This window comes from Heliangelus exortis, chromosome W (genome assembly GCF_036169615.1).
Source record: "Heliangelus exortis chromosome W, bHelExo1.hap1, whole genome shotgun sequence".
Classification (NCBI taxonomy): domain Eukaryota; kingdom Metazoa; phylum Chordata; class Aves; order Apodiformes; family Trochilidae; genus Heliangelus; species Heliangelus exortis.
In genome coordinates this window covers 7,472,743-7,499,638 of record NC_092453.1, presented here as the reverse complement: position 1 = coordinate 7,499,638, position 26,896 = coordinate 7,472,743, and the positions used below count along the sequence as shown (strand labels likewise).

The 26,896-nt window shown below is 43.7% G+C and overlaps 1 protein-coding gene across 1 annotated transcript in view; it reads right to left on the bottom strand.

Annotated features, from left to right (window-relative positions):
* Positions 1-2,924: 2,924 nt before the first annotated feature.
* LOC139789204 (ubiquitin-conjugating enzyme E2 R2-like) overlaps positions 2,925-26,896 on the bottom strand; it is a 103,792-nt gene continuing 79,820 nt past the window's right edge. The window contains exons 2-5 of the mRNA XM_071729718.1: positions 16,599-16,685; positions 11,966-12,063; positions 5,513-5,647; positions 2,925-4,060 (exon numbers count right to left, since the gene is read on the bottom strand). Of these exons, the coding sequence (XP_071585819.1) occupies positions 3,841-4,060; positions 5,513-5,647; positions 11,966-12,063; positions 16,599-16,685 (540 nt within the window). The 3' untranslated portion in view covers positions 2,925-3,840. The remainder of the gene's footprint in view (positions 4,061-5,512; positions 5,648-11,965; positions 12,064-16,598; positions 16,686-26,896) is intronic.

Below are 26,896 nucleotides of genomic sequence, written 5' to 3'. Positions count from 1 at the left end.
TTTGATGCTTTAAATAACCCATGTAAATAAAACAGCTCAATTAACAGAGAAGTAACAGAGTACAGGGATATTTTAATTTCATTTTTATTAGTAGATGTGCAGAAAAGACAAAATATAACTACTGAAGGGGAAGACAACACAAAAATGCATCAGTTCTTTCTGGTAAGTTATACTTTGGGGGGGAAAAAAGGAAAACATCTGGGATTTCAGCTAAGAACACTAAGAAATCTCATGTACCCTGCTGGTTTCAGAATGGTTGAAAACTGCAGCTAGAAATGTAAGTGCTAATATTGACTGAGACAGGAGAAAAAGTTTAAGAAAAAACCCAGAATGCATAGGTCAGGTAAACATTTTCTGTGATTTTTTTTTAATAGTTTCAAAAAGACCCTCATATGTCAATTTGTATCAGAAAAGGAAATAAGCAAGTCAACAAGCCATGACACTGCACAGGACAGTAGGGAAGATAAATTCATCTGGTTAATGTAGTAGCTCTCAAAATAGGGTGCTTTTTACCTTTAAAAATAAAAAAACAAAAAAACCACCAAAAAAAAGTAAGAGAAGAGTCATGATAATGCATCTTACAACATCAAGCCTGAAAATACAACTCACTGGACAGTATACAGTGAAGACTGTCAAAAGTACAAGGGCTGAAAGATGCAGTATCATTTCAAACCAAGTAATCAGCACAGCCAGTGTTGCCTTACTCCTTCACTCCCCAACATCGCCCCCCCCCCATCAAACCTGGAGGTTGGTGTTCCTGTACTGGTGTGACCCCAAGACCAGTATTGCAGCCAGGAGTGCCAGGTGTCCATTTGTGCTGTGAGTGAAGCTGATGGGGGGTGGGGGTGGTGTTTGTCCCACACTATCACTTGATGCAGTGGAGTCCCACTGCCATCTCCAAAAAAGCACCAGGGTCTGGCAGTCCTTGCTGGAAGGATGAGCTGAAGCAGGAGGGGTTGGGCTGCCTCCCCAAGTAACAGGCAAACAAGCATGCAGACCATTACAGGGCATCTGTCAGTTGGGCTGCCTTTACTCTGCAGGGGGCAGAGGGCTGTATCACCAGCACACCCTGGGGCAGAGATCAGGAAGACAGATCTACCTTGCTCTTGTCAAACAGAGCCTTACCAGCCTTGCTCCTCTCCCCAAGGGCTTCCTTCCACTCCTCTACCTCCAAGCAGCACACTTAGAGTTTGCCCACTCTCATCCTCCTCATCAACCCAGGACACAGCCCCCACAGATGGTCACAGAACAATGTTTACTTCCACCAAAGCACCCTTCAATGGACCACACCATTGAAAACCCTGAGATATAAGAAAGGGAGGCATAAACAAATGTACAAGCCCACATATCTTAACAGGATAACTGCTTCTGTACCTGTGGGGAACAGAGGTTCTCACGAAAGCAAGTTCAGCAACTCAGATCTGCTCCTGTAGGTGCCAGGGCTCAGCCCAGAAAGGCAGGGCTGGTTGCTGATTAAGGGCTCATGCAAAAGGTGAATTCAGGCCATTGCACCACAGCTGAACAAGAGCACACAGCAACGGGGTGAAAGTGTTGAGGAACTAAGGAAGAGGGTTTTGCAAAGACCAGCATGCAGCCCCCCCCCCCCCCCATAGGGGAGGGCCCTAAGCTCTGCCAAGAGCTCCCAAAAAAACATGCAGGAAGCCTAACTCTGCACCAGCTTGAACCATGCTACTAAATAGCCTGGAAAACCCTGCTGCTGGCCTTCTCTTCCAGCCTGAAAGCACTCCAACACCCTCACCTGTGGGGCTGTACATGCTCACCCAGGCCAAAGCCAGCTAGGCAAGGGAGAGTTCTGGAGACTGATGCCTTGGAGAGCAGTGAAGGGAAAAGAGACCTGGGGGTGCTAGTGGACAGAAGGATGACCATGAGCCAACAATGCTCCCTTGCGGCCAAGAAGGCCAAGGGCATCCTGGGGTGCATTAGAAGGGGGGGGTGGCTTGTAGGTCGAGAGAGGTGCTCCTCTCCCTCTATTCTGCCATGGTGAGGCCACATCTGGAATATTGTGTCCAGTTCTGGGCCCCTCAGTTCCAAAAAAAGGACAGGGAAAGAGCTTGAAAGAGTCTACCATAGAGCCACAAAGATGATAAAGGGAATGGAACATCTCCTTTATGAGGAAAGGCTGAGGGAACTAAGGCTCTTCAGCTTGGAGAATGAGGGGTGACCTCATTAATAAATACATAAAGGGAAAGAGCCAGGAAGATGGTGCCAGGCTCTTCTCAGTTATGCCCAATCATAGGACAAGGGGCAACAGATATAAGCTTGAGCATAAGTTCCATATAAACATGAGCAGAATTCTTTTTTCCTGTAAGGGTGACAGAGCCCTGGCACAGGCTGCCCAGGGAGGTTGTGGTCTCCTTCTCTGGAGATATTCAAAACCCACCTGGACATGTTCCTACATGACCTCCTCTAGGTGACCCTGCTCTGGCAGGGGGGTTAGACTTGATGATCTTTTGAAATCCCTTCCAACCCCTAACTGGCTGTGAGTCTGTGATTCTGCGAGCCCAGCACACAAACATTCTCTCTGGCCTGTGCCCCAGCCAGCCCAGTAGGCACCAGAGGCAGCTTTGACTTCTGCCAACCACACAGAGCTGCAGCAGGGTTGCATTTACCAACACATGACCTACATAAGAAACAAAGAAGGCTCAGGCCAGCACCAGACTTAGGCTGCAGGAAGTAAGGGCTGCTAGTGAGCACTAGGGCAGGAGGCTATCAGTCTATCCCACTGCCAAAAACAAGTTTGGGATGAATGCTGGCCTGCTGGGTAGTAGCATGCATGTTTTCCTCCCTCCAGAGAGGGGCAGCTGGCAGCAGATCTCAGCAGCACAGCTAAACTGAACTTTTTCAACCCCAACCTAGTAACCTAGTCTGAAAAAAACCAAACAACAAAACAGCCCAGGTCTCAGTTGTACAGACATGAAGTGTTAAGTGTTTATTTTAGAGTTCATATCACAAATCTCTTTCAGAGACAAAGCTGATTGTGCCCTCTGGGGCTCCAGGGGCCAGCTATTTCCTAACTTGAGCAGGCTGAAAAGGAATACTGTACCTTTCAGTAACATCCCATCAAGCTCAACACACACTAGCTTTACACCCTCCACCCCACACCTTATAAAGGAAAAGCCACCACCACAAAGCTAAATGAATGTACACACGCTATTACTGTAAATGGAGCCCTTGGCTATTTGTTTTGTGTGGATTTTTTTTTTTTTTTAAGAACCATCAAATGGTTCAGGTTGGACATTTAAGTCCATCTAGTCCAACCCCACCCCCCACCTCCACCCCCCCCCTCCTCCACCCTGCAGTAAGCAGGGACATTTGCAACTAGATCAGGTTGCTCAGAGGCCCATCCAACCTGACCTGGAATGTTTCCAGGGATGGGGCATCTACCACCTGTCTGGGCAACCTGGGCCAGGGACTCACCACTCTCATTGTAAAACACAGCACTTGAGCTCCTGAAAACTCAGCTTCCAATGGTTTTGTTCCAGCTTTAAATACATTAAACATCTCAATGCAAGACAGTATTTAATTCAAGAATCTAAACATGAGCAAATCTGTTTTGCTGTGAGCATTTTGTAGAGGAGTGAAAAGGGAAGTTTCTTTTTTAACAAGAAATCATAATACAATGATAAAAGGGTTAAGAATGCAAGAATTCAGACATTCTAGGTAGGGTCTCTAACAGGTCCATAAAACAGGAGCAAACAGGAGATGAAGATTTTGGTTTCCCCCCCCCCCTCATTTTTCTTATTTGGACTGCTCCTAGGTTATCGCTGCTCTCTTCTGGCCTGGGTCAGCAGGGCAGTACAGGGGCATAGAGGGAACAGGTCAGGACTCCTCATTGCCAGAATCATCGTCATCATAACAGTCGCCATCTTCCTCCTCCTCCTCTTCATCATCAATGTCGTCATCATACAAGTCGTCATAAAGCAAATCTGAACTGTTGTCATTGGAAGGCACTTTAGTTTTGATGCAGTACTCTGCCAGCGTAGTGGGGACCTTCACACCATCCTTCTCTGCCTCTGCTTTGGTAGCCAAAACCTGTTTCCTGAAGGGAGGATGATCCAACAATGTGAGCAGGGCTGTGTGCCAGCAGCAGCATGGTTCAACTCCCCACCTCTCTGCTAGCCCCAGCCCTCCTGGCAGCTCAGTCAGGATAGCTGATGTTTGGCTGAAGCACCACAAGCAGCACTAGAAACATATTTAGGTCCCACAGCCCCAGGGCTTGAGAGCGTTCCAAGGGTGTTTGCAGCACACACACTCTCAGCAACATAAGAAATCAGTTATTCTACAGGACTCCACATTAAAGAACTGATAGAGCTCAGAGTAAATTCCATTACATTTGTTACAGAAGTGGTATTCAGGGTTTTCCCAAGATGACTTCTTGAGGTGGGTTAAGAGATGCCCTCCACCACTGATGACTCTACCCCAGCATGCTCAAAACTACAATTCCCACAAGCATTTGGCAGCTCTGAGCTCCCACTGAAGAGTAAGAGTAGTCTGAACACATGCCTGCACCCAAAGATGCAGCTGTAACCCTGGCACTGCCTGGGGATGGCAGGAAACAAGTATTTTCCATCATCCCCGGACAGGCTCTAACTGCTGTCTCCTGGCAGCATTCAGGCTGTGAACTGTTGTTGGTCTGTGTTGCCCCCCAGCAAGGAGAAGGGCCTTTCCTTTCACCCCCACTAACCTGCTTAGCACTCTGCCATGCTGTTTATGGAGTACATCCAGCTCCACTGAAGCCAATGGATGTGGAGGGGACTAAGACAACCTCCTAGCAAGGCTCCTTGCACTGCTCAGGTCAGCAACTGACTGTCCTGCATAGCTCCAACTAGGGGTATATCCTGCACACACAGCTAGCAGAGTCAATGCAGATGTGGTCTTGCCTCAGGCAAACATGACAGTGGTCCCACTGCAGTATGGGCTGCCCATCTGCCACTCTACAGCAATCATGGCTCAAGTTTACATCACCTCCCTACAGCACTTGATGAACCATGAACTTCTCAAAGGACAGTCAAGACTGAATAGTGCTTCTGGCTAATCAAACCCAGCTTCAAAAGAACTTGCCAAATCCTACTGATATTCCTTTGAATTGGAGGGACAAAGTTATGATTCATAAGTGCATTAGGCACAGAATTAGTAGGACCAAAGTTGGTTCAAATGAAATCCCAAGCAATACAGGCAGTACTCAAAGGCAAGCAGGAACTGGTATTTACTAGCAGCCAATAGTTTTTGCAGAGCATCATGCCAGATGAGTCTAAAAAAGAACAATTCAAAGACAGATCAGTCCGGTCCTCCTGCTCCAGAATTTTGCATCACTTGTGTGCTGAAAATCCTACAGGGACATGAAGCACGGAGTTGAAATAAACCTGTAAAATTCCTTTCCAAATGAGTAACCACAGTGAGAAGCCAGTTTCAGCAAATTCTGTGAGCAACCTGTTCCATGGGATTCAAAGCAGGAGGCTGGTAGCACAGCATCACATATGGCAAAGCTTACCTTATGATTTCAGCATACTCCTTGTCTTTTCCTTTACTGTCCCTCCATTTCCTGAACATGACTGACGCATCCACATTGGCAGGAGAGAATGTGTTGGGCTCATTAAGCAAAGAGATTACACTCAGTAAGATAGTCCTGAAAAAGGCAACCAAAACAGCAGAATCAGAGCTAATGCATTCATGGATTCTAGATGCTGAAGAGCTTTTTAGGTGATGCATCAGAAACTTGTTTAAAGTCAAAAGTTAAGGGTAATTAAGGATAACAACTGAAGTGAGAGCAGCTTTTTATGAACTTTAAATCCTGGCCATTGGCGTAGGTAAGGTAACACAATACAAACCGCAAAAACCTAATCTGACAATAGACTAGCATGTCTGTGCACGTGCTTGTGATGGGGAAGTAGACAAAGCTCACATCAGACTAGAATTCGGCTTTTCCACACCACCCATGGATGCTGCAGGGTTGGAAACTTGCTTGGTGAGCTTGTTCCTCATGACATTCAGTCTCCCAGAAGAAATCTAGCTCTTTGTCTATCCTGTATAGGGAGGACCACTGTGACCCAACGCCATCAGATGAGGCTACATTGCCTTTCCTGTTCCACAGCATGTTAAGAGGTTGAAGCCATGGCCAGCCCCTATGCCATTAAGTCTGCTGTAGCAGCACTTGAGCAAAGCAACGGGAAGACAGCGCAGATGTTTTTCAATACCCAGGCAAGCTGCCAAGGGCCCAGAAGGATTCAGCTGATGGTACTCCGCAAAGCCAGCATGAGCCAGTCATGTAAACCCTGGCAGACAGCCTTCCTGGATTTCTAACAGCAGCATAGAGCTGCTAGCTGCCCCAATCTGCTAGCCTTTACCAGGGCAAATACTACTTCCTTCACCTAGATTGTTCTCCTGCATTTCCTACAACCCTTTGCACTTCAGAGATTCATCTTTGCTGCTCACACATAGCTACAACCACCACAAAACTCAAGAGCAAGTCCCATCAGGCAGCTCTACATACCCAGCCACCTAGCTGTACCTACCACTGCAATAGCTTCACATGACCAAACCATGTGGTACAGTTGATATGCTGGAGGGAAGGGAGGCCATCCAGAGGGACCTTGACAGGCTGAAGAGGTGGGCCCATGCCAAGCTCATGCAAGGTTTTGCACCTGGGTCAGGGCAATCCCAAACACAAATACAGGCTGGGTGGAGAATGGATAAAGAACAGCCCTGAGGAGAAGGACTTGAGGATGATGGTTGACGAGAAGCTCAACATGAGCTGGCAATGTGTGCTGGCAGCCCAGAAACTAATCGTGTCCTGGGCTGCATCCCCAACAGTGTGGCCAGCAGGGAGAGGGAGAGGATTCTCCCCCTCTACTCTGCTCTCATGAGACCTCGTCTGCAGCTCTTGGTCCAGTTCTGTATCCCCTGACACAAGAAGGACATGGAGCTGTTGGAGTGAGTCCAGAGGGGGGCCACAAACAGGATCAGAAGGCTGGAGCAGCTCTGCTACAAGGACAGGCTGAGAAAGTTGGGGTTGTTCAGCCTGGAGAAGGCTCCAGAGAGACCTTAGAGCATTTTCCAGTACCTGAAGGGGCTACAAGAAAGCTGGGGAAGGACTTTTGACAAGGGGCTGGAGTGATAGGACGAGGGGAGGGAATGGTTTCAAACTGGAAGAGGAGAGATTTAGATGAGATTTTAGGTAGAAATTCTTTCCTGTGAGGGTGGTGAGACACTGGAAGAGCTTACCTAGAGAAGCTGTGGCTGCCCCATCCCTGGCAGTGTTGAAGGCCAGGTTGGATGGGGCTTGGAGCAAACTGGTCTAGTGGGAGGTATCTCTGCCCATGGCAGGGGTATTGGAACTAGATGATCTTTAAGGTCCTTTCCAACCCAAACTATCTTTCCACCTATGTTCAAGGTGGTCTTGCTGGCAACAGTTTTCAATTTAAATGGAAAGGAAGAACAAGATACAAGGAGTAAGTTTTGAAATACAGCAGTACAGAGCAACTGATTTGTGGAACTTGATTAAAGCAGACTACAGGCCCAGCTGTACTTGTGTTGATTTAGGGGCACATTCAGAGCAGCATGTGCTGAGCACATCTACCAGATCATATATCTGGGCTTCAATTCCAGGAAACGCTTGATCATTTGAATGCCAAGATTATTGAAAGGATTTGAAACTTAACATTTGTGTCTTGCTAGACTGTTCAGCACAGCTATCAGGAGAGTCTTACACAATTTACTATCCAAGTGATAGAATTCAGCAGGAAAAAGAACAGCAGCCCTGGAAAAAACTGGTCAGACTGGAATGATGGGCAGAAGAGCGACCATCTTCTACTTCATCTCAAGAATTCATCTAAGATTTCATTTTCAGCAAACATGCTATAAAGCCAGCATGTAAGCTCCAGCATCATTGCATCAGCTCTACTGTAGGAAAAGTCTAGGGAAGGCCAAGGACAGGAATTCATGTCTGGATTTAGCATCTACAACACTTCCATCAACAAAGTGAGAAGTCAGTTTCCACTGCAGTGCCTCAGACTCCTAAGTCAATGCAAAGCTACTTAAATACACCAAGGCAACTCTCTATTAGAGGCTTTCTGCTCTACTGACCAGTGCATTAGATTGGCTTTACAGTTAGAGAAAAGTTAGTTAGATTTAGCTTTTACATTTATCAGTGCTGATACCTTGAGAGCTGGACAGTCTCTTCCAACTCAAACTCTACTGCTCTGAGTAAGCAAGGTGAATAGGAAAGGATCCCATCACATGGGATCTGACAGGACCAAAACCACAAAAAAGTTCAGCCACACGTGACTGAAAACATCCTTGGCATTAAATACAAACTACGCTGGACTGACTACAGACTGACCCTCTCTAGTACTGTCATAGATCTGTTTCTCCCTCAGGCGAGGTTGTTCTAGCATGTTGTTTCATGCAAGTTGTTTGCGTGAAGAGTGGGGATTTCAAGCCCACTTTATGCTTTCTTACATCCCCCCCACCCCATTCTGGGATACAGTGTGTTCATCAGCTGCCATGCCATTTGAGAGTGTTTACTGTGCTGTTGTCTTCAGAGTCCCTCTTTTATCAACAGAGGAGAAAATCCAGTAGAGGCTCAAGGAATCAGACCTGTTAAGTGCCTTTTTTTCTCCATGTATCAACAGAAGGCTCAGACACAGATGTATTTAATCTAAACTAAAACAGACATTATGTAGAGTGGCTGGGGCTCCCAACCAGCACATCCTGTTATGTACATTGTTGAAAAGGTTTTCTTTTGGTGTTCCAGGTACTATCTACACTGTAGCTTCTCAGAATCACCTTTAGAGGTACACATAGATTTGTTCTAGCACATTATTATTCTCCAGTATAAAGTAAGAGGTTTTGGCTTAGGCTGTACTGACAGTAATGTTAGATCTGGACAGTTTCTGCAACCAGCTCAATGTACTAAAGCAGACAAAAATGCCAACAAAAGTGGGCATTCTCATGAAATAAAGAAATCATAACACAGGGCATTGCCTATCTCACAAGATACAGATGTTCCAACATCTTGAATACTGTGCTCCGTTCTAGTCTGTGCACCTCAAAGGACAGTGAGGCCAGGGGAGATACAGAGAAGGGCAACTAAAGTGAGCCAAGTGCCTCAACCCCTAAGCTCTGCCCCCATTTCTTCAGCTTTATGGTAATGTGAGAAGAAAAGCAGTATTCTCTGCCACACAAATCACAGCTGCATTCATTCACATCTTGCTGGATGCTTGCCATATTTACTTATGATTGCCTCATCTAGCTTTGGGTGATGGGAAAGTCCATATTGACTGTGTTTAAAAAAAAATCATGAGCATGCTTAACACTGTTAGAGGCAGAAGCATAGGTGCTCTCAAAGTTGAAGAATGACATTCCCCCCTCCAGACACTTCCAGTCTTCTGTAGTAAACAGTCAATATTCAGCAAGATTTACAAAATTCAGCAACTGAAGAGAAGGTTGTGCATGCAGCTCAATACAAGCATGCTCCCCCCCTGCATCTTCAGCCCTGCTGCCTCCTGTCCAACACTCCAAAGTCTTGCAAAACCAGATGAGACCACAGAAAGATGCATTTCTATTGGCACTTAGCCCAACAGGTGATGTTGGCAGAAGGCTAAGAGTTAAAGACAAATTTCATTTCCACTTGCTGATACAGCTGAGGAAAGTTTTCTCTCTCACCTTTAAGCCCAACATGTTCCAAGAGAGTAAGCACCAAAAACTGCACCATGGTAAAGAAGAATAGAAATTGGAGAAATAGTACCATGAGAGGTTTCATGTCAGTCTTTATGGTTGTATATATTGAAATACTCAAAATATGTGTGATATAATTAATGCCCAAAGCTGTTTCCTAACTTCGAGTTGAGGCTTGTCATCTAGTTCTAACCATATCATATATATGAAAATAAGTTTAATAGCCACATGAACAGAGGGGCAGGTGAACATAACAATATATAGATTAAAATAGTATTTAAGCTTTTTTCATTATTAAAAAAATCTGAACTAGAACTTTATGAGAGGTTGCTTCATACTCACTTGTTCTTGGTACAGATGGATTGGATAATGCTTACTTCAAGCTCTGAAGGTGAGATTCCCAACCCTTCATAACTTCACACAGCCAAGATACACCATTTCTCTTGAGCCTTTTTAACTTTGAAATAGCATGCTCCAGGAGGAACATAAGCTGCTATAATTTGCTAACTGCTACAATTCCTAGTCTCCTGTCATGCTTCAACACTTTGCGGAGTGTGTGTATGTTAGAACTCTATTTGAAGGGTCAAGAATCCAATAAATCCCCCTTGCTGGATCTTTGCTTTGACAGAGGCTCTTTTCAAATTAATTTAATGAATCCAAGTTAGATGAAAGTAGTCAAACTATCAGAAAACCCTTTTCAAATCACTGCACTCCCTCAGGTGTGCTGAGATCCCTAGCTGGATTTACCAATAAAAAGTTTCAAGTTGTGGAACCAACATCTAATAAATCACAAAGAAAGAAGGCATAATTTTCCTGTAATATGCTAAAAATCTTGAGTCAATTATTTTAAACTTTTTTGGGTAATAAATCAGATTTAAAAGTTAGAACAGGAAATTTCTTACTTCAAGGTTTTTCCACTTCATCACTACTCCAGCTGCACAGGTCAGTGAGCTGATACTTGATATGAGTCTTATTGTTCTTTATTGGCAGTGTCTTGTAATGAGAATGAAATTCAGCTGGTCTTTCAAAAAAAATGGTCAGAGGTTAGCCTTGAATGCCTCTGGTATTTAGTGATCCTTCTTTTTTTTTTTTTGGCAGGAAGAGAACTACCTGATGCCCTGGTTTGAACCAGGATAAAACTAATTTTTCTTTTTTGTAATTTTATTTTCAGCTCTCTTCTACATAGCTGCACTTGCTGAAATTAACAGCAAGTTTCTCAGTCAGGGTCTGCTTCTAGGACTGATAACACTCCATGTTTATAGTTACTGCTGGAGAATGGTGTGCAGAACCAAGGCCTCTGCTCAGTTCTGAGGACCATCTTATGCTCTGGAAAGAGAAAGGGAGGAAAGGGGTCACACCTGCAACCCTCCTTTAGGGAGGAACAGAACACACAGATGACCAAAATTGACCAAATGTAGTATTCCATCCCATCCATGGCATACTTGGTTTAGATCTGAGGGATCAGGAGGGTCAAGCTCTCTTTGTCCATGGCCGGCATCCTGGGAGGATTCTGTCCATTCATCTGCCTTTGAACCCAATCCATGCCCTCCTGAATCTGTGTGTTCCTGCATCCAGCTCCTGTCTGCCACTGACTCCAGAAGCCCAGCCTGTGACTTTTCCAGGACCTGCCCTGCACCCTTAGTGATGTGTTATTGGAGGAAGGAACATGATATTGCTTTTGTTATATATTTAATAATTTTCCTTTTCATCATTACTGTTTCATTAAAGCTGTGTAGTTTAGTTTCCAACATGTAAGTCTCTCTCCCTTATTCTCTCATTTTCCTGTAGGGGAGAGGGGTTAATAGAAAGCATCAGTCAGTTGTTTAATTGCTTAAACTGTGATACCTGACTAACTACTCAAGATAACACACGACAGAAGAGGAAACATACTGGAAGGCAAACAGTATGTAGGATTATGCACAAAGTTACTCCTACTGAGCCTGAATACTCAAAGATGTTCTTTTCCACTAGAGGTATCTTGTTTGAAGTGTAGGATAACATGAACTGGGAAAAGCTAGAACATCTATGATAATTTGCTTTAGGAGCATGAAACCCTGTGAACAGGACAGAAGTCTCCACATTGTTAGCCCAGCATCAGGACACACAGCACTTCAGACAGCTTAATAAGTTTGGTTCCCACCCAATTCAAAACCTAAAGCCCTTAGTTTTAAATTCCCTTCCAAACCTTTTTCAACACAGGCCTTAAGTTTTGGAGAGAGATGACAGGCCTTTGAGGTCACTGCTGTACATCATGGATTCACACTGTTACCTGACATTTTGAGTAGGGTTCCACCTCTCAGATGGTAGCTCTCCACTTTGTGGGTCATCTACAGGTGGGTGAAGAATTGAAATACATACATCTCCGTTCTGCAAGACAAACAAAAGTAGAGAATAGCCTGGCTTGAGGCAGAGGTCTGATGACCTGACTCCAACGCTCTGGCTAGGTTCTGAGCAGTTTAACCTTTTTGATACAAACATGTCAAGAACCAGTAAAAATATGTGCAAGAACTGGAAACACTTTGCAATTCTTCCTGTGTCTACTGTATTTGTATGTTCAAAAGTCTCCCTTGCTAAAGAGGATTAGTCTGCAAATTGGTACAAAACAATTTCTAGTCAAGAGGTTTTTAAGAATGTAGTAAACCAAGTAAAAATAGAAATAAAGTCATATAAAACTAGATTAAGTCTCCAGATAGCAAAAATACTATCACAGTGACAGAAATGAGCTTTAGTCACAGGAGACCCAAAGTAGCGTTAAAAATTTTAATCCTGATGGTAGTTGAGTTAGCTACAGGAATTTTTGAACCGAAGGGTTTAGCATTCTCTACTAGCTCAGGTATCAAAGCAATGCTTCTCCTGGGACACAAGGATATTGAATAGATGGTGCGTGGCAGGCTTACATTGCTCCCCTAGGATGCAGCTGTTTAAATACCAGGTGGAAAAAGCAGGAGATGCTTTCTGAAGATTTCACTGAAAATCCCTTCCAACATGCAAGAGGACGAATATTTTGGCAGCATATGGAAACCACACAGCCACATAATCCTCAATCTGTGTTCTACTCACCAGTGTTATAGTTTGAATATAGATTTAAAGCTCCGTAATGCCTACCACTTATAAACCCTTTAAGAAGCCTGTAAAACTAGTTCTCCATCAGCAATAGCACTCTGACATGATTACTTTGTAGGAGTGTTGTAGCAGTATTCACCACAGCTGATATTCTTCACTGAAATTAACTCCAGGGCTTCATGGGGTCCCCATGCCTTACTGCAGAATGAGGTGATGGTGCAGATGGGGTCTGAGTGTGGCCAGCAGATGTTGGCCTCTCCAGGCCCTGCTAGCTTGCTGCCTCTTGCGACTGGCTGCTAGGACAACTTAGAAGTTGCCCGAGGTAGCCCCACACCTTCAGGTGTTACAGCCTCATCTGATGGGCAGCGCTTACACTGTCCCTTGTCACCCTAAACCAAGGTACAGGTTGATGATAGGAAGAAGAGAGAAGCTACAGATCAGTTTTGTTCAAGATCAATCGCAGGCTGCTAGTTCTCCACGTACCTCAGCTATGTCCTGAGGACCCTCCAATACTGCTCAATGCACAGGAGCCAAAGCACAAATTAGCACTGCTCACAGCAATAGTATCTGTGCCTTTGAGCCCAAACTAGTGATCACAGCTACAGATAGCAACAACTCACCTGAAGGACCTCCCAAACATTTTAACTCTCTTTGATTAACAATGACATTTATTTTATAACCAAATGAGATCCTGCTTCAATCTTGGAAGCTTGTGATCAGTATCCAGATTTCAGCAGCTCACCAATCCTGCCAGGTATGCTAATTTAGCAAGCCCTGTCATTTTGAAGCAGGGTTTTTTTTGTCAAGAACACAAAACCAGCAACATAGCTCCTGGAGCTGCTGAATACCCAAGTACCCACTTATGTTGCTGGAACAGTTTGCAAGGTAGCATCTCCTGGGAGAATGCAGTGCTGGTGGCCAGGAGAAGCCATCATTGTGCTCAGGGGAAGTTCCTCATGTGATCAGGTAAGCAGCATGTGGACAAGTAGATATTGGGCAATATGAAAATATAGAAGGAAGCAAGAAAGTGAAAAGTTTCCCTCTTGAAACAATGTTACATGCTTGGGAATTCAAGCAAGGCAACACTGCATTGCATAGCCTGGAAGGGTAAAGGTGTCATGAGGCCTGATGAGATCAGCACAAGGTTTTAGGGATCACTATAAACAATGGGAGAGCCTTTCCATATGTTCATTTTTGAAAGATAAACGAAGAGGATAGGGTATACATCTGCTGATGGGAAATAGCCTATATTTCTATTAGGATTGAGAACTTATGTCATAAAAATAAAACCCAAGTCTTTAATGCAGTTTTACCAAAATTCAACTGAATGACCCAAGTAAATTGGAGATAGGAAAAACACACAAGTTACTAAAGTCTCGTTGCTCAGAAATGGAATGTCAGCCCCAACCAGTGCCTCATTTACATTGCTTAAATGTTGTTTCCAAAACACCCTGCAAACTGCTTGAGATTTCCTCAGCTCAAAGAAATACTGCTATGAATACAAAGTACAAAGCTGAGAGTGGGAGTATTTGAAAAATTACCCCAAAATGCACCCATCAAGTTTTGGGTGAGTTTCTCCTCCTACCTTCAGTTGTTTCCAGAGCCATTTTTTCATATTTCCCACCAGGACTGGGAGAGGTCCTTTCCAAGACTCATTTTGTACATACAATTTTAATAACTATTTCCAACTCACCTACTGCATGAGAAATTCTGGATTCAGAATCAATATTAACAGTATGGATGTGCAGTAATCTGCAGGTCTCAAAGCTGTCTTTATTTATAGATCCATGTAACTGAAATAGAGCCTAAGGAGAACCATCCTTAGCTACATGCAAGATGCGATGCCAAGTCCAAAACTCAAGTCAGAAGACTGTCAGATGACTGATGTCAGGATGTTCATGGCTTAGGGCAATCCTCCTGAGCATCCAGTAATTAAAATTGATTACTATCCTGTTTTGCACTGAAGTTTGGAGAGGCTTTTGTCTATTTATTACTAAGCTACCAGTGCCATTTTCACCACAACATTTGAAGCATTCTTATTTGGGCTGAGCATTTAGCAGCATCAACTTGTTAGAAAAAGGCCTTCCAAGTTCAAGGCATCAACTGAAGCCATCATTTGTTTGCAGCAAGGAAGAGAAGTGACATTCCTGTTTTGAAGTGGACCCAAAGGAAACCTGCAGAGCCTCTCATAGGAATACCTGTGATAAAGTGACAGAGCTGTACCAACAGGAACATTTTTGAAAGGCCTTTAGCTCCTCGTAAACTATTCAACCAATATTCCTAGCAGGCTGACACTTAGCTACAATATCCAAAAGTTTAGCAAGGATTTGACTGGCCTCCACTAAAAGTTTAAGTCAATTTTTAAGCCAAAACAGACCTTCAACTTTCAAACACAGCTCTAGGAAATTTGGTAATTTTGAACCAATTGTATGAAATCAAATGCTTCTCCCAGTCTTTGCAGCAGCACTATTAAACTCTGTCTCAAGCTGCTGCTCCCATGAGCTCTAACACAACAGCTCAACTCAACCAAGCTCCAGGATAAACCTTAAAGGTCACTTGATAGGTGAAAGCCCAGGAAGAAACACAACATAGTCCATTCACACCAGATGCAGGACATCATATGCTATGCCGCAGCAACAGCAGATGTTAACCTGAGCACTGCCATATTAGCAGAGCTGGGCCACTGCCAGCTCCTGACTAGTCTATCAGCAGAGCACCACACCATGCTGAGATGCACCAGACATATCTTCATTGCAGCACTTCCCCCAGTTCTTTGGTCCATGATGACTTGACTTTAAATATCTTCAAACAGCCTGTGCTCAGCATCATGAAGACAATGCTTTCAAACTAGGAAGTGCTGCTTTCTAAAAAGCATTTTTATATAAAATCATTCCACTTCTGGACCTGCTATGTAGTTATACCGTGATCCAGTCATTGACTTGATAGCCCAGTGTTACGCTCTGAATGTGACCTATACATGCACTAAACTAAGGGCCACTTCAAATTGGCTAGCAGACATTAAGCTCAAAGATAACTGTTCACTCTGGTCCCAGGGTGACCAGGCTGTGACTCCTCTGGAATCACAGAATTGTCATGGTTGGAAAAGACCTCCAAGATCACAGGGTCCAACTGTCAACCCAGAAAAAAACACCATGCCCAATAGATCGTGTCCTGAAGTGCCTCATCTACATGTTTTTTAAGTACCTCCAGGGATGGTGCATCCACCACCTCCCTGGGCAGCCTGTTCCAGTGCTTGACTACTCCCTTAGTAAAGAAATTCTTCCTACTATCTAGTCTAAGCCTCCCCTGGTGCAACTTCAGGACATTTCCTCTAGTCCTGGACTACAGCTCTGGTTCTTTCTGCAGCCCAAGTCCTAACTCCTTCATCAATAGTCTGACTGCTGCAGAAGACTGTTTCCCACTATTTCTTGTCTAATAATGCAATTTTGTAGAATATACTCAAATTAAAAATGTACTTGAAAGGTGTAAAAACAACAACTAATTGCTTAAGTATCACAGTAGGGCAAGATCCCACACACCAGCCTTGATCCATGAATCCCCTAAAATTGCCAACACTCATAGCACACTGCTTTGGCTGGGGCTGCCTGCTGCACTTAAAGGTATGAGAAAGTCTCCATCCCCACCTACAGGAAAAGCATTTCTTACATTTAGATTAACTCTGCAACCATGAAGCTGATATTTAAACACAAAGAACTAACCACTTTACTTATGTCTAGAGACATTTAGTACCTTTAATACTTCCAGAAGTTTAAGGACATAGAAAACTTTTTCACATGCCTGAGAAAAAGAAATTAATTACTTTAAAAAAAACACCTTACCTCATAAATGTTGGGGTGCCACATTTTGGTCAGGAATCTGAAGGTAGGTGGTGAATACGGATAGTCAATAGGAAATTTAATGTGAGCCTGGAAAAAAGCAAAATATTTTAGTTATGAAACAGAACAAAGAGATTAACAAGCAACCATCACAGTGAAAGTCTGGAAAAAAACTAGTGCTATTAAGTCCATTAAATAGATTATTTTATAGATCAGTGCCCATGTGGGCCCACAGTATAACTACACAATTTCTTCTGAGTAAAAAGAAAATTCTAAACACCAAGCCTTACCTGGGCTGGTAATATTCAGAAAACAACCCAAAATGCATTTACCAAGTCCTAATTCAACAGCACTATCCAACAAGAGTTGTTCAATGGGGTAAAATAAATTTGAAAAGCTAAAACTCAAGATATCATTACTGTCTTGCTCGGTCAGATGCAGGCTGAAAACATTTGCTATGGTGACCTGTTTTACATTTTCCAGTGCAAAGATTTTTAATTACTCTTTCTGTGTGTACATGGGGGGGGGAAGTTAAAATACTTGCTCAATTAAAATCCAAAGGTTTTTTGCCTTTGTTGTGCAAGAGTTAAATTGATCCATCTACCTGTGTTCCTAACGCAACATTTCTTTCCACCACAAGCATTTCCCAAATCTGAATATCATCTGCGTCTTTTTAATAAATCAGTGCAACTTGATGAACCAAATATTGATATCAGTAACAGCAAACATTACCTTCCAGTGCCTCTAAGGTCAGCAGCCAGCTGTGGAGACTCAGAGCTGATTCAGTTGTGGGAAGACTGCAGAGATACCAGTACTGGATATAACTTCTCTTTGCTGTCCTGCCATTCACAGTGGTCAGAAAAGCCAGCCAGTAGGAAAGAGTGCTCAATCTGGATGATTAATTGCCCAAAACACTCCCCTCTGAAAAGAGGACTTACACACCTCTTTCTGCACTGTGGAGCACAGACCCTTCCCTTGGCACTGCTCAACCCACCAAGAAAGTCCCACCAGTCTGGCGTGGCATCTCCAGAGAAGCATCTCCTGGCACCTGCACCACAGTCAGGCTTACATGCAACTGAGAATGCAAGAAGAGACCCCAAAAGCAGGTAACATATGGCAAGAGCAGAATCCTGGGTCACTCTCTTATCTAAACATGCCACTTGGATGCAGGGTGCTGACATTGTTCAACAGGACAAGACATGGGAAGTTTTATTCTCAGAAACATAAGCAGACAACCAAGCCACTAAGTACCTGGCTATAGTTTTACTAATATTGGCATATGCTTTTGCCTTGTAACCCAAATTTTATGAGGCCAGAGTGCCAAGTAGCTAGAAAAAGAAGGTTTTCTGTTCACCTTTATTAAACAACTTCAGCAGCTCACATGGCTTTATGCTTTGCACGTGTCCTCTTGCAATACTGACTGTATGTGGGGATGTTCCAGACCTGTGAGAGTCTGATCTCACTGATTTGCAATTGTCTCAAAGGAGCAATTTTAAAGTGAATAGCCCTGGCTAGGGTGGAGGACCTGCCTGGCCAGAACTGAGCAGGGGGTGACACCTCGCAAAGAGATAAGAACTACTGGGTGGAGACTATTCCCCTTTTCTGAGGGCCAGCCTTCAATGCTGGGTGGCACGATTAAGCCACCTTGATTGTACTTGCTAAGCACCTGGCTAAGGTGGCTGGATCAGAGCTGGGAGTGCCGCCTGGAAGAAGCTAAGAACTGATGATGGGGGACTGCACCCTTCTGCTGAAGCTCCCCTCCAGATGAGCCTGTCTGCAATGGCTCAGATGCTGATGAACCTGGCTTCTGTGGCAGCTGACTGACATCTGTCCCTTCGGAACAAAAGGAACTCAGGGATATATATAGCTGTCCATGCTGTGGCTGCTTTGTCGTCTCTTGACCCACCGCTGTTTTGCATCGGACCCTGTCCAGGATCAGCCATCTTGAAGAAACAGCTGGACAGCTGGATCCCTGGTGGTGACACTCTCTCTCTCTTTCTCTCTTCCCACTTTATTACCCTTTTTCTCCACTTTTCTCTCTCATTCTTTCTTCCCACTTTTCTCTATCTTCTTTTTCCTCTCTCCCTCTTTTGCCTGGCTCTATAATTTTTGCCTGTGTCAATTGTCAAATAAAGTCTGCTTGCACCCGACCCTTCTATGGTTGGACTTTGTTTCGCGGATCGAAAACAAAAATAAATTTTAATGTTACCTCAGACTGTAACACTCACAGTCATTTGCCACAGCACGCTCAAAACCAAAAGATTTATGATCTGTTTAAATAATCCTAGCCCACTGTTTAAGGTCAGTTACATGAATAGCATCGCTCCGAGAACAAGCAAATGTCTCTTGTCACTACACCACTGCAAAAGAGAGTGGCTGCTGCAGTAAGGAAATGTCTGGCTCTACAACATGCCACCCTGCACTGGGAGCAGAGCAGATATTTACCACAATAGAGCAAATTTGCTTCAGCTCAAGCACTTGTATCATGTAGCTGCAGACTCCTCTGGATCACTGGGGTTTTACCAATAAAGTCCATTCCTGCGTTTCTTGGCAGAACATGTGTCTTCTACACAGGTATAGTTTATAGTAAATCAAAAAAGCATACTGCCAGTAGTATAGCAGATTTACCATGTTTATATCCCACATACATGGTCAAGGAGCTGAGGGAGCAGGTCTCATTCCTCTCAGTAAAAACCCTCTGCTCTCAAATCATCTAACCCTAAGGGTCTCATCTCAAGAAAAGCACTACAAAGGCCAAGCCTGGAGCACCAGTTATGGTCTGTGATGCAGACTCATGCAGAAGCTGTAGATCCTGGAAGACTGTTTCAAACTTCCAAATCATGTTTTGCAGCCACAACTATAACAGAAAAGGGCTATCTGCCTGCCTACATTCATTATGGAATTAAATAAAGCTGGTGTTTTGCCACATGAAGTATGCCTCTTGAGCTCTGGTGCCAGAAAGTGCAACTGGAGAGCAATTAGAGAAATCTTTTCTTATGTACTGAAACACAAGCTTGCCTGTAACCAGTTGCATGTTTAGAGCAAAGCCATAGTGAAATCTATGTATGCCAAAAAAATAAAGTCTTACTAGATACCATGTTATTTGACTGAAAATATAAACCTAATGTTTCTACCAACTGCTGAATTAAGTCCTGATTCAGTCACTAGGAATAACTACTTTGTTTCTGGAGATCTTGCCATGCACTTGATACTTATTATCATCTCCCTCTCAGTGAGGAGCACTAATGCAGGCAGGACTCCCTCCTAGCTCCAGCTGTCTAAAAAAACATTATTTTTTCCAGCCTAGCTGTTATATGACACTCCTGTAATCTGACACTGATTTATTTTACTTTTTTCAAGCCCACAAATCCTAGATCCCTAATTTTTAGGCAGCAAAGGTAGGAATGGTGAATCCATCCTATATGCCCACTGCAAAGAGGCAATGGGGGGAAAGAGCACACATTTCCTGGAATGTTGCCAGCATCACAACTGACCTGATTTGGGGAAATCAGGAGCACCAGTAGCTTTTACAATGGCCAATGGAAACTGCAGCTGCTCGGTGCTTCTGGAAGTGCCAGTGAAAGATAATTTTTATTTTAAAACATCACAAGCTTAATGCAAGTCCAGCACCAGTAAAACTCAGTATCCTTTGAAAACTATTGTCACGATCCGTGTTATTATTTTAATACTTTGTTTATGAGGAAAACCAGCCTCTGCTCAGAGAAAACGCATGAATTGTAAGGCGATGCTTTTTGAAACTTAAACAAGTAACAAAGATTTATTTTTAAGGAAATGCAACAAGGTATCACAGTTAATATAGGGTAAACACAATTTGTTATTTTAACGGAGACGAATCGTTAAGGAGACAAAGAAAGTAAAAGAAAGGGATAATTTAAAAATTGTTTCACCAGCCGTGGTGCAGGTCGCTGAAGACTCCTGGCTGCGGTCTGGCTGGCTTCCGAAGCTGTTGCTGTAGCCGCTTTTTCCCTAAGGACAGATCGCTTGCCGCTCTGCAGGCCCGCTGGCTTCCACGTGGACTTCACGGAGCTGAGGAGAAGCTGCTGCTTCCGTAGCAGAAGGGTCGAGCAGGGGGAAGAAACTCCTGCTTTTCGGGGGTTTCTCCCGGTAATTTATCATGGAAAAAGAGAGGGGATCCCTCCTTTTTCTTACGCATAAATTATCGATATGCACAGGTTTCCCGGAAAGGAGCCCTTCTTATCTATCGGCCTAACAAGACATGTTAATTTAATCATTTTTCGTGTTCTTCCAGGCGCCAAGGAGGTGACTTGACCAGTTTTCCTTATCTTTTAGGTGTCTGCTGGACACAAAGAAATGCTAATTTGCCAGCCTGCTTTGTGTTTTGCAACAGGGTAGAAGGAATAAGAAATTGAATAATTTATTCAAGAATCATATTTTTAAAGTGTTTACATCAACTATATATAAGTTCAGATAGGAAGGAAGTATTTGCATTTTTAAAATATTTTGTGCTTTTTAGTAATTATCTGCTACAGCAAGGTCACAGACAAGCTCCTATTGACTGTGTGTGCAGGTACCACCATGTAGAAGATCCGCGGGGCTTAAGGACAACACGTAGTCACCAATATGGTTAAAGTGAAGTCCTCTATTAACAATTCACACTCACTTTATATAGAGCCCTTGTTTATATAACGATATCTTGCAGGTGGCTATATCTTGGCCACAAATCCTGTTCTCACAGAACTTCTGCTGGCTACATCATTATCCTGTTATTCTTCTTTTCTGCTGCCAGCTCCCTTATCTTTTGCCCATAGCTCATCTTTCAGTAACCTTGCAACTGGGCCTCAAGGCCTTTAGCTTACTCTAGCTAAAGCTAAATAGTCAGGATTGTTCACATGTCTGTTTTCTTCCAAACAGTTTCCCAACACCACCAAGGTCTCCACAGATCACCCACCCTGCCCTGGTAAGTTATAGCACTTGCAGACAGCACAAGGCTTCCTCATTTTTCTTGGTAACAAACATAACCAGACTCCTTGCTTTGCACATCATCGGTTGCCGTAGCTGCACCCCTAATGAATGGCTATTGCTAGTGTGCTAATAACTACACAGTACATGAAAGCCATCAAGAACAGCAACTACAGACCACTACTGGGTTGTGTTAATCCTACAAAATGCCCTTTACTGTTTCTAGCACATAAAGCATTTATACAATTCATGTAATGGATTCTCCTCTTCCACATGAAGTCTGGATTAGTCTATGCAATATTAAATACTATGTAATGGAAAACACCCTCAGTAGAGGTCAGTGGTAAGTACTAACAGTCTGTTTTGCATATCACTGAGGTCTAAAGCACCATGAAATCGTTCAGCTTCAGAACTTGTAAAGCAGCATTGAAGCTAGCCACACTGCACTGTCAACTATTTGACAAATTAAAAATTAATGTAGGTCAAACATTGCTATTTCAGCTCCAGATATAATGACTTAGGACATAAGTAATTTCTTGTGTCAGAGCTGGGCACTAGCCTGATAATTTAGTCCCAATTCTAGCTTCATTTCCCAGTGATGTGAACACACTGAAAATATGAAATTGTCTCTTGATCCAGCATTCCTCTACTCTTTTAAAATATATCAAACCTATTTCCAATTAACAGATTTTCCCCCCACCCCGACTGTCATCTACTCTGTTAAACTGTAGCAAAACTTATTTCCTCTGGCTCCCCAACTTCAGTTTACACTGTTTAACATGTATCACGCCTGGCTCCATCAGCAAAATCTCATCAGGACTAAAAAGATAAAATGCTAATTACCGCCAGATATCTAATGCAAATTGATAGCAAATACTAGAATTCCGGGAAAGACCTGAATATCAAAAGGAAGGTCCCAAGTCACCAATTGCAACCCTCTGAAAAAAATTAATGGAAGAAAAGAAGTTTTTTTTACTATAAAAAACTCAGAGGGAAAAGGAGAAAAGGCGACAGCAAAAGCGCGCAGCAAATCATCATCAGCAAAGACGGAACAGCACACCAAGAGCCTACTGAGCAATGCGGCACTAGCAGCACAGCAGACCAGGCCAGGATCTTCGGCTGTGACGAACAGCCCCGAGGCAATGGAGGGTGAAAAAGCTTAATTGTTTGCTCTCTTCTCTTAACAGCCCTTTCCCTGGGGTGATTACTTTGTTAAAAATCCCGTTCTGCCTGTTTCTCTCTCCCACTATTAACCTTTTTCAGCGTGGTGTAATTTTTTCCCTGAAATAAATCATTTTTATTTGCTTAAATCATAAAATCTGTTACCTTTTTGAAATTTTTGCGACGTATATGAGCAGAGGCTAATATATCCTCACAAACAAAATATAAAATAGTTATGGACCGTAACACCCAGCAGCACTATAACAATATTTACTGACATTCATTGTGCTTTTAAAGAACTAGGACCACATCTCTAACCCAAGTTAGAAGATGAGTAACCAGGTGAATTAAATATTATGAGTCCTGAAAACTCCCTTGCTGCTGAAGTAGCTATATGGATACCAACAGCAGCAAATCCCTTACATTCTGTATTATCTGCACTGTTTCAAAAAGAATTTAAATCACAAAGACCTGAATGTGAAGAGTGAACTAGATTTCATAAAAAGGGCATGAAGCTTCTAAACAAAGAGAGACACAAATCAGTAGGGCAAAGATGACTCAAGATGCAAGGTTAACTTATGAAATCAGAAACTAGTTTGACAGGCAGAAGTCCATTCTTGCTTCACACTTGTATCTTGTATACACTTCCTAATTTAGTCATCTGCCACATTACTAAAAGCTGTCATTTCCAATGAAAGACTTCTCTAGTATAAACTACATTTCCTTTTACCAAAACTTCTTTTAATGGTAAACTGTTAGTAAATATTTCTCTCTCCATGTAGCTATGTTCATAAAGCTGGGACTAAAATTGGGTGTGTTGATTGACAGGCAGCTGAACATGAGCCAGCAGTGTGCACAGGTGTATATCAGGAATAGTGTGGCCAGCAGGACCAGGGAGGTGATCTTACCCCTGTACTCAGCACTGGTGAGACCATACCTCAAGTACTATGTTCAGTTCTGGGTCCCTCATTACAGGAAAAACATTGAGCTAATAGAGCATGTCCAAAGAATGGCAACAAATCTGATGAAGGGTTTGGAGTACAAGTCCTACAAGGAGCAGCTGAGGGAGCTAGGCTTGTTTAGCTTGGAGAAGAGGAGGCTGAGGAGAGACCCAATTGCTCTCCACTACTACCTGAGAAGTTGTAAAGAGGTGGAGATTGGTCTATTCAGTGAAGTTACAAGTGATAGGACAAGAAGTATTGGTCTCAAGTTATTCCAGGGGAAGTTTAGATTGGATGTTAGGAAGAATTTCTTCACTGAAAGGGTTATCAGACATTGGAACAGGCTGCCCAGGGAAGTGGTGGAGTCACCATCCTTGGAGGTATTTAAGAGTTCTATAGACATAGCGCTTAAGGATATGGCTTAGTTGAGGACTTGTCAGTGTTAGGTTATGGTTGGACCTTGAAGATGGCCTTGAAGGTCTTTTCCAACCAAGGTAATCCTTTGTGATTGTTAAATCACCCAATCTGGATCAAAACAGCAAGTCTGTGATATGAAAATCAAAGCTACAATAACACTTTTAAAGAAAGAGCTTTCATCCACTAATTAGTCTTTTGCTCCTTAGATCTAAAATCGGAAATATCAATATCAGGAAGAGATCCTCATGAAACTATGCTAAGGGACATAGAAAACAAGGAGTTGATTGGTGACAGACAACACAGCTTTACTAAGAGCAACTAATGCCTGAAATATTTGGTGGCCTTCTATGACAGGACTACAGCATTAGTGGATAAGGGAGAGCAACTGATGTCATCTACCTGGACTTGTGCAAGGCATTTGACATCCTGGTCTCTGAATTGGAGAGACATAGATTGACAGCAGGACATCTTGGTGGATAAGGAACTGGCTGGATGGCCACACTCACAGAGTTGCAGTCAATGGCTTGATGTCCAAATGGAGACCAGTGATGAGTGGTATTCCTCAGGGTCAGTACTGGGACTGGCACTGTTTAACATCTTTGTCAGCAACGTGGACAGTGGAACTGAGTGCACCCTCAGCAAGTTTGCTGACAACACCAACCTGTGTAGTGTGGTCCACACACTGAAGGGGAGGCCATCCAGAGGGACCTTGACAGGCTGAAGAGGTGGGCCCATGCCAACCTCATGAAGTTCAATAAGGCCAAACTCAAGGTCCTGCACCTGGGTTGGGGCAATCCCAAGCATAAATACAGGTTGGGTGGAGAATGGATAGAGAACAGCCCTAAGGAGGACTTGGGGGTGATGGTTGATGAGAAGCTCAACATGAGCCGTCAATGTGCGCTGGTAGCTCAGAAAGCCAACAGTATCATCAGCAGCATGGCCAGCAGGTTGAGGGAGGGGATTCTACCCCTCAGCTCTGCTCTCATAATACCCCTGTCATTATTTGAGTGAATCAGGCTAATTTTTGGTACCAATATGAGGACTTAAAGAGAGGGTCTTCAGGACCCTGAGGGATCCAAGAGGGATGAAACACAGAGGGATCAATATTCCTTCCCATTTCCAGCCCATACTCTATAAAAGTCAGGAGGATGAGGAGCTCGACCCCTTTTTTCCTGCTCCTTTCTTCTCTGCTTCTTCCCTGCACTCCAAGGCCTTGGAGAACCCCTTCTTTACCATCAGCTCACCATGTGCACTTCAGAATCTGTGAAGGGTGCTGGGAAGAGCCAAGAAGCCCCCTCGTAAGTTGACCCTGCCGCAATAGGCCCTCAGGCACCTATCCCAGCCAGCATCAAGATTGGGTTGTATATTTGTTCCTTACCCTATGTGTTACTGCCCTTCTGTTCTAGTAGACCTGATTCAGTTCTAATTTCAAATTTTCAAGTCTCTTGTCCTTATTTCCCTTTTATCTTCTCTTGGGAGGGTGGAGGGGGGGTAATAGAGAGCAATTTTGTCCTCTGGTTTTTGGTCCACCCAGACTGCTAAACTGTGATACCCCTCTGCAGTGCTAGGTCCTTGTCTGGATTCCCAACACAAGGACATGGAGCTGTTGGAGTGAGTCCAGAGGGGGGCCACAAACAGGATCAGAGGGCTGGAGCAGCTCTGCTACAAGGACAGGCTGAGAAAGTTGGGGTTGTTCAGCCTGGAGAAGAGAAGGCTCTAGAGAGACCTTAGAGCACTTTCCAGTACCTGAAGGGGCTACAGGAAAACTGGGGAAGGACTTTTGACAAGGTCTTTGAGTGACAGGACAAGGGGGAACAATCTTAAGCTGAAAGAGGAGAGATTTAGATGAGATCTTGGGAAGAAATTCTTTCCTGTGAGGGTGGTGAGACACTGGAAGAGGTTACCCAGAGAAGCTGTGGCTGCCCCATCCCTGGCAGTGTTGAAGATCAGATTGGATGGGGCTTGGAGCAAACTGGTCTAGTGGGAGGTATCCCTGCCCATGGCAGGGGTTTGAAACTAGATGATCTTTAAGGTCACTTCTAACCAAACCCAGTCTTTGATTTTCTATGAATAGTCATGAAACCAGGTTTGAGACGAATCATAAGGCAGTAATTCTTTACAGCCCTGTTAAGGCAGAAATTTTCTACAGCCCTGTTAAGCTGGTTTTCATCCAAGCTCCTGTGATCTTGCACATACATATTCCTGTTGCCTGGGCCATCTCTCAAGGTATTTGAGTAAATAAAAATGCTCTGAACAATGACATTAGGACAAGCAGTTCCTGGAAAACAAACAATTTTCTTCTAATAGCAAACAAAAGAAAGAAAAGATTTTTTTTTGTATCGTCTCTCCAAAGTTTAGTCTAGAGGTCATAGCCTTCATGACAATAACTGCTCATGACAGCTGCTACTCATCTAGAGCCTTAGCCTGCACAAGTCAGCTGTGTTTAGTATCTCAAGCAGTTCAACAGTTACAGAAGATATTTCTTTCTTGCATCAGGTTTTACTGCAGGGACAGCCCATAGTGTTGCTCAGTTAATTGTGCCATTTGGTCTGAACCATGTGACAACCATTTTGGCTTGAAACACTCATTGTCAGTGCCCTTGAGCCAGGAAGCATCTAGTTTCAGACAGGGCAGCTGTTAACATTCTTGTGTGAAGAACTTGCTGGGGACAGAAAGCTGGAGACAGGCTGGAAGCCAAATAATAAAATTTCCCTTGGACGGAGGCAACCTGCACAGTCTTTAAAGTGTTCCCCTCTGTTGCAGGAGAAGAACTTCGAGGCGATGGTAAGCGCAGGGTGAGGACAGGATCGGTAGAGGACTGGCCACCAACCAGCACGGCCG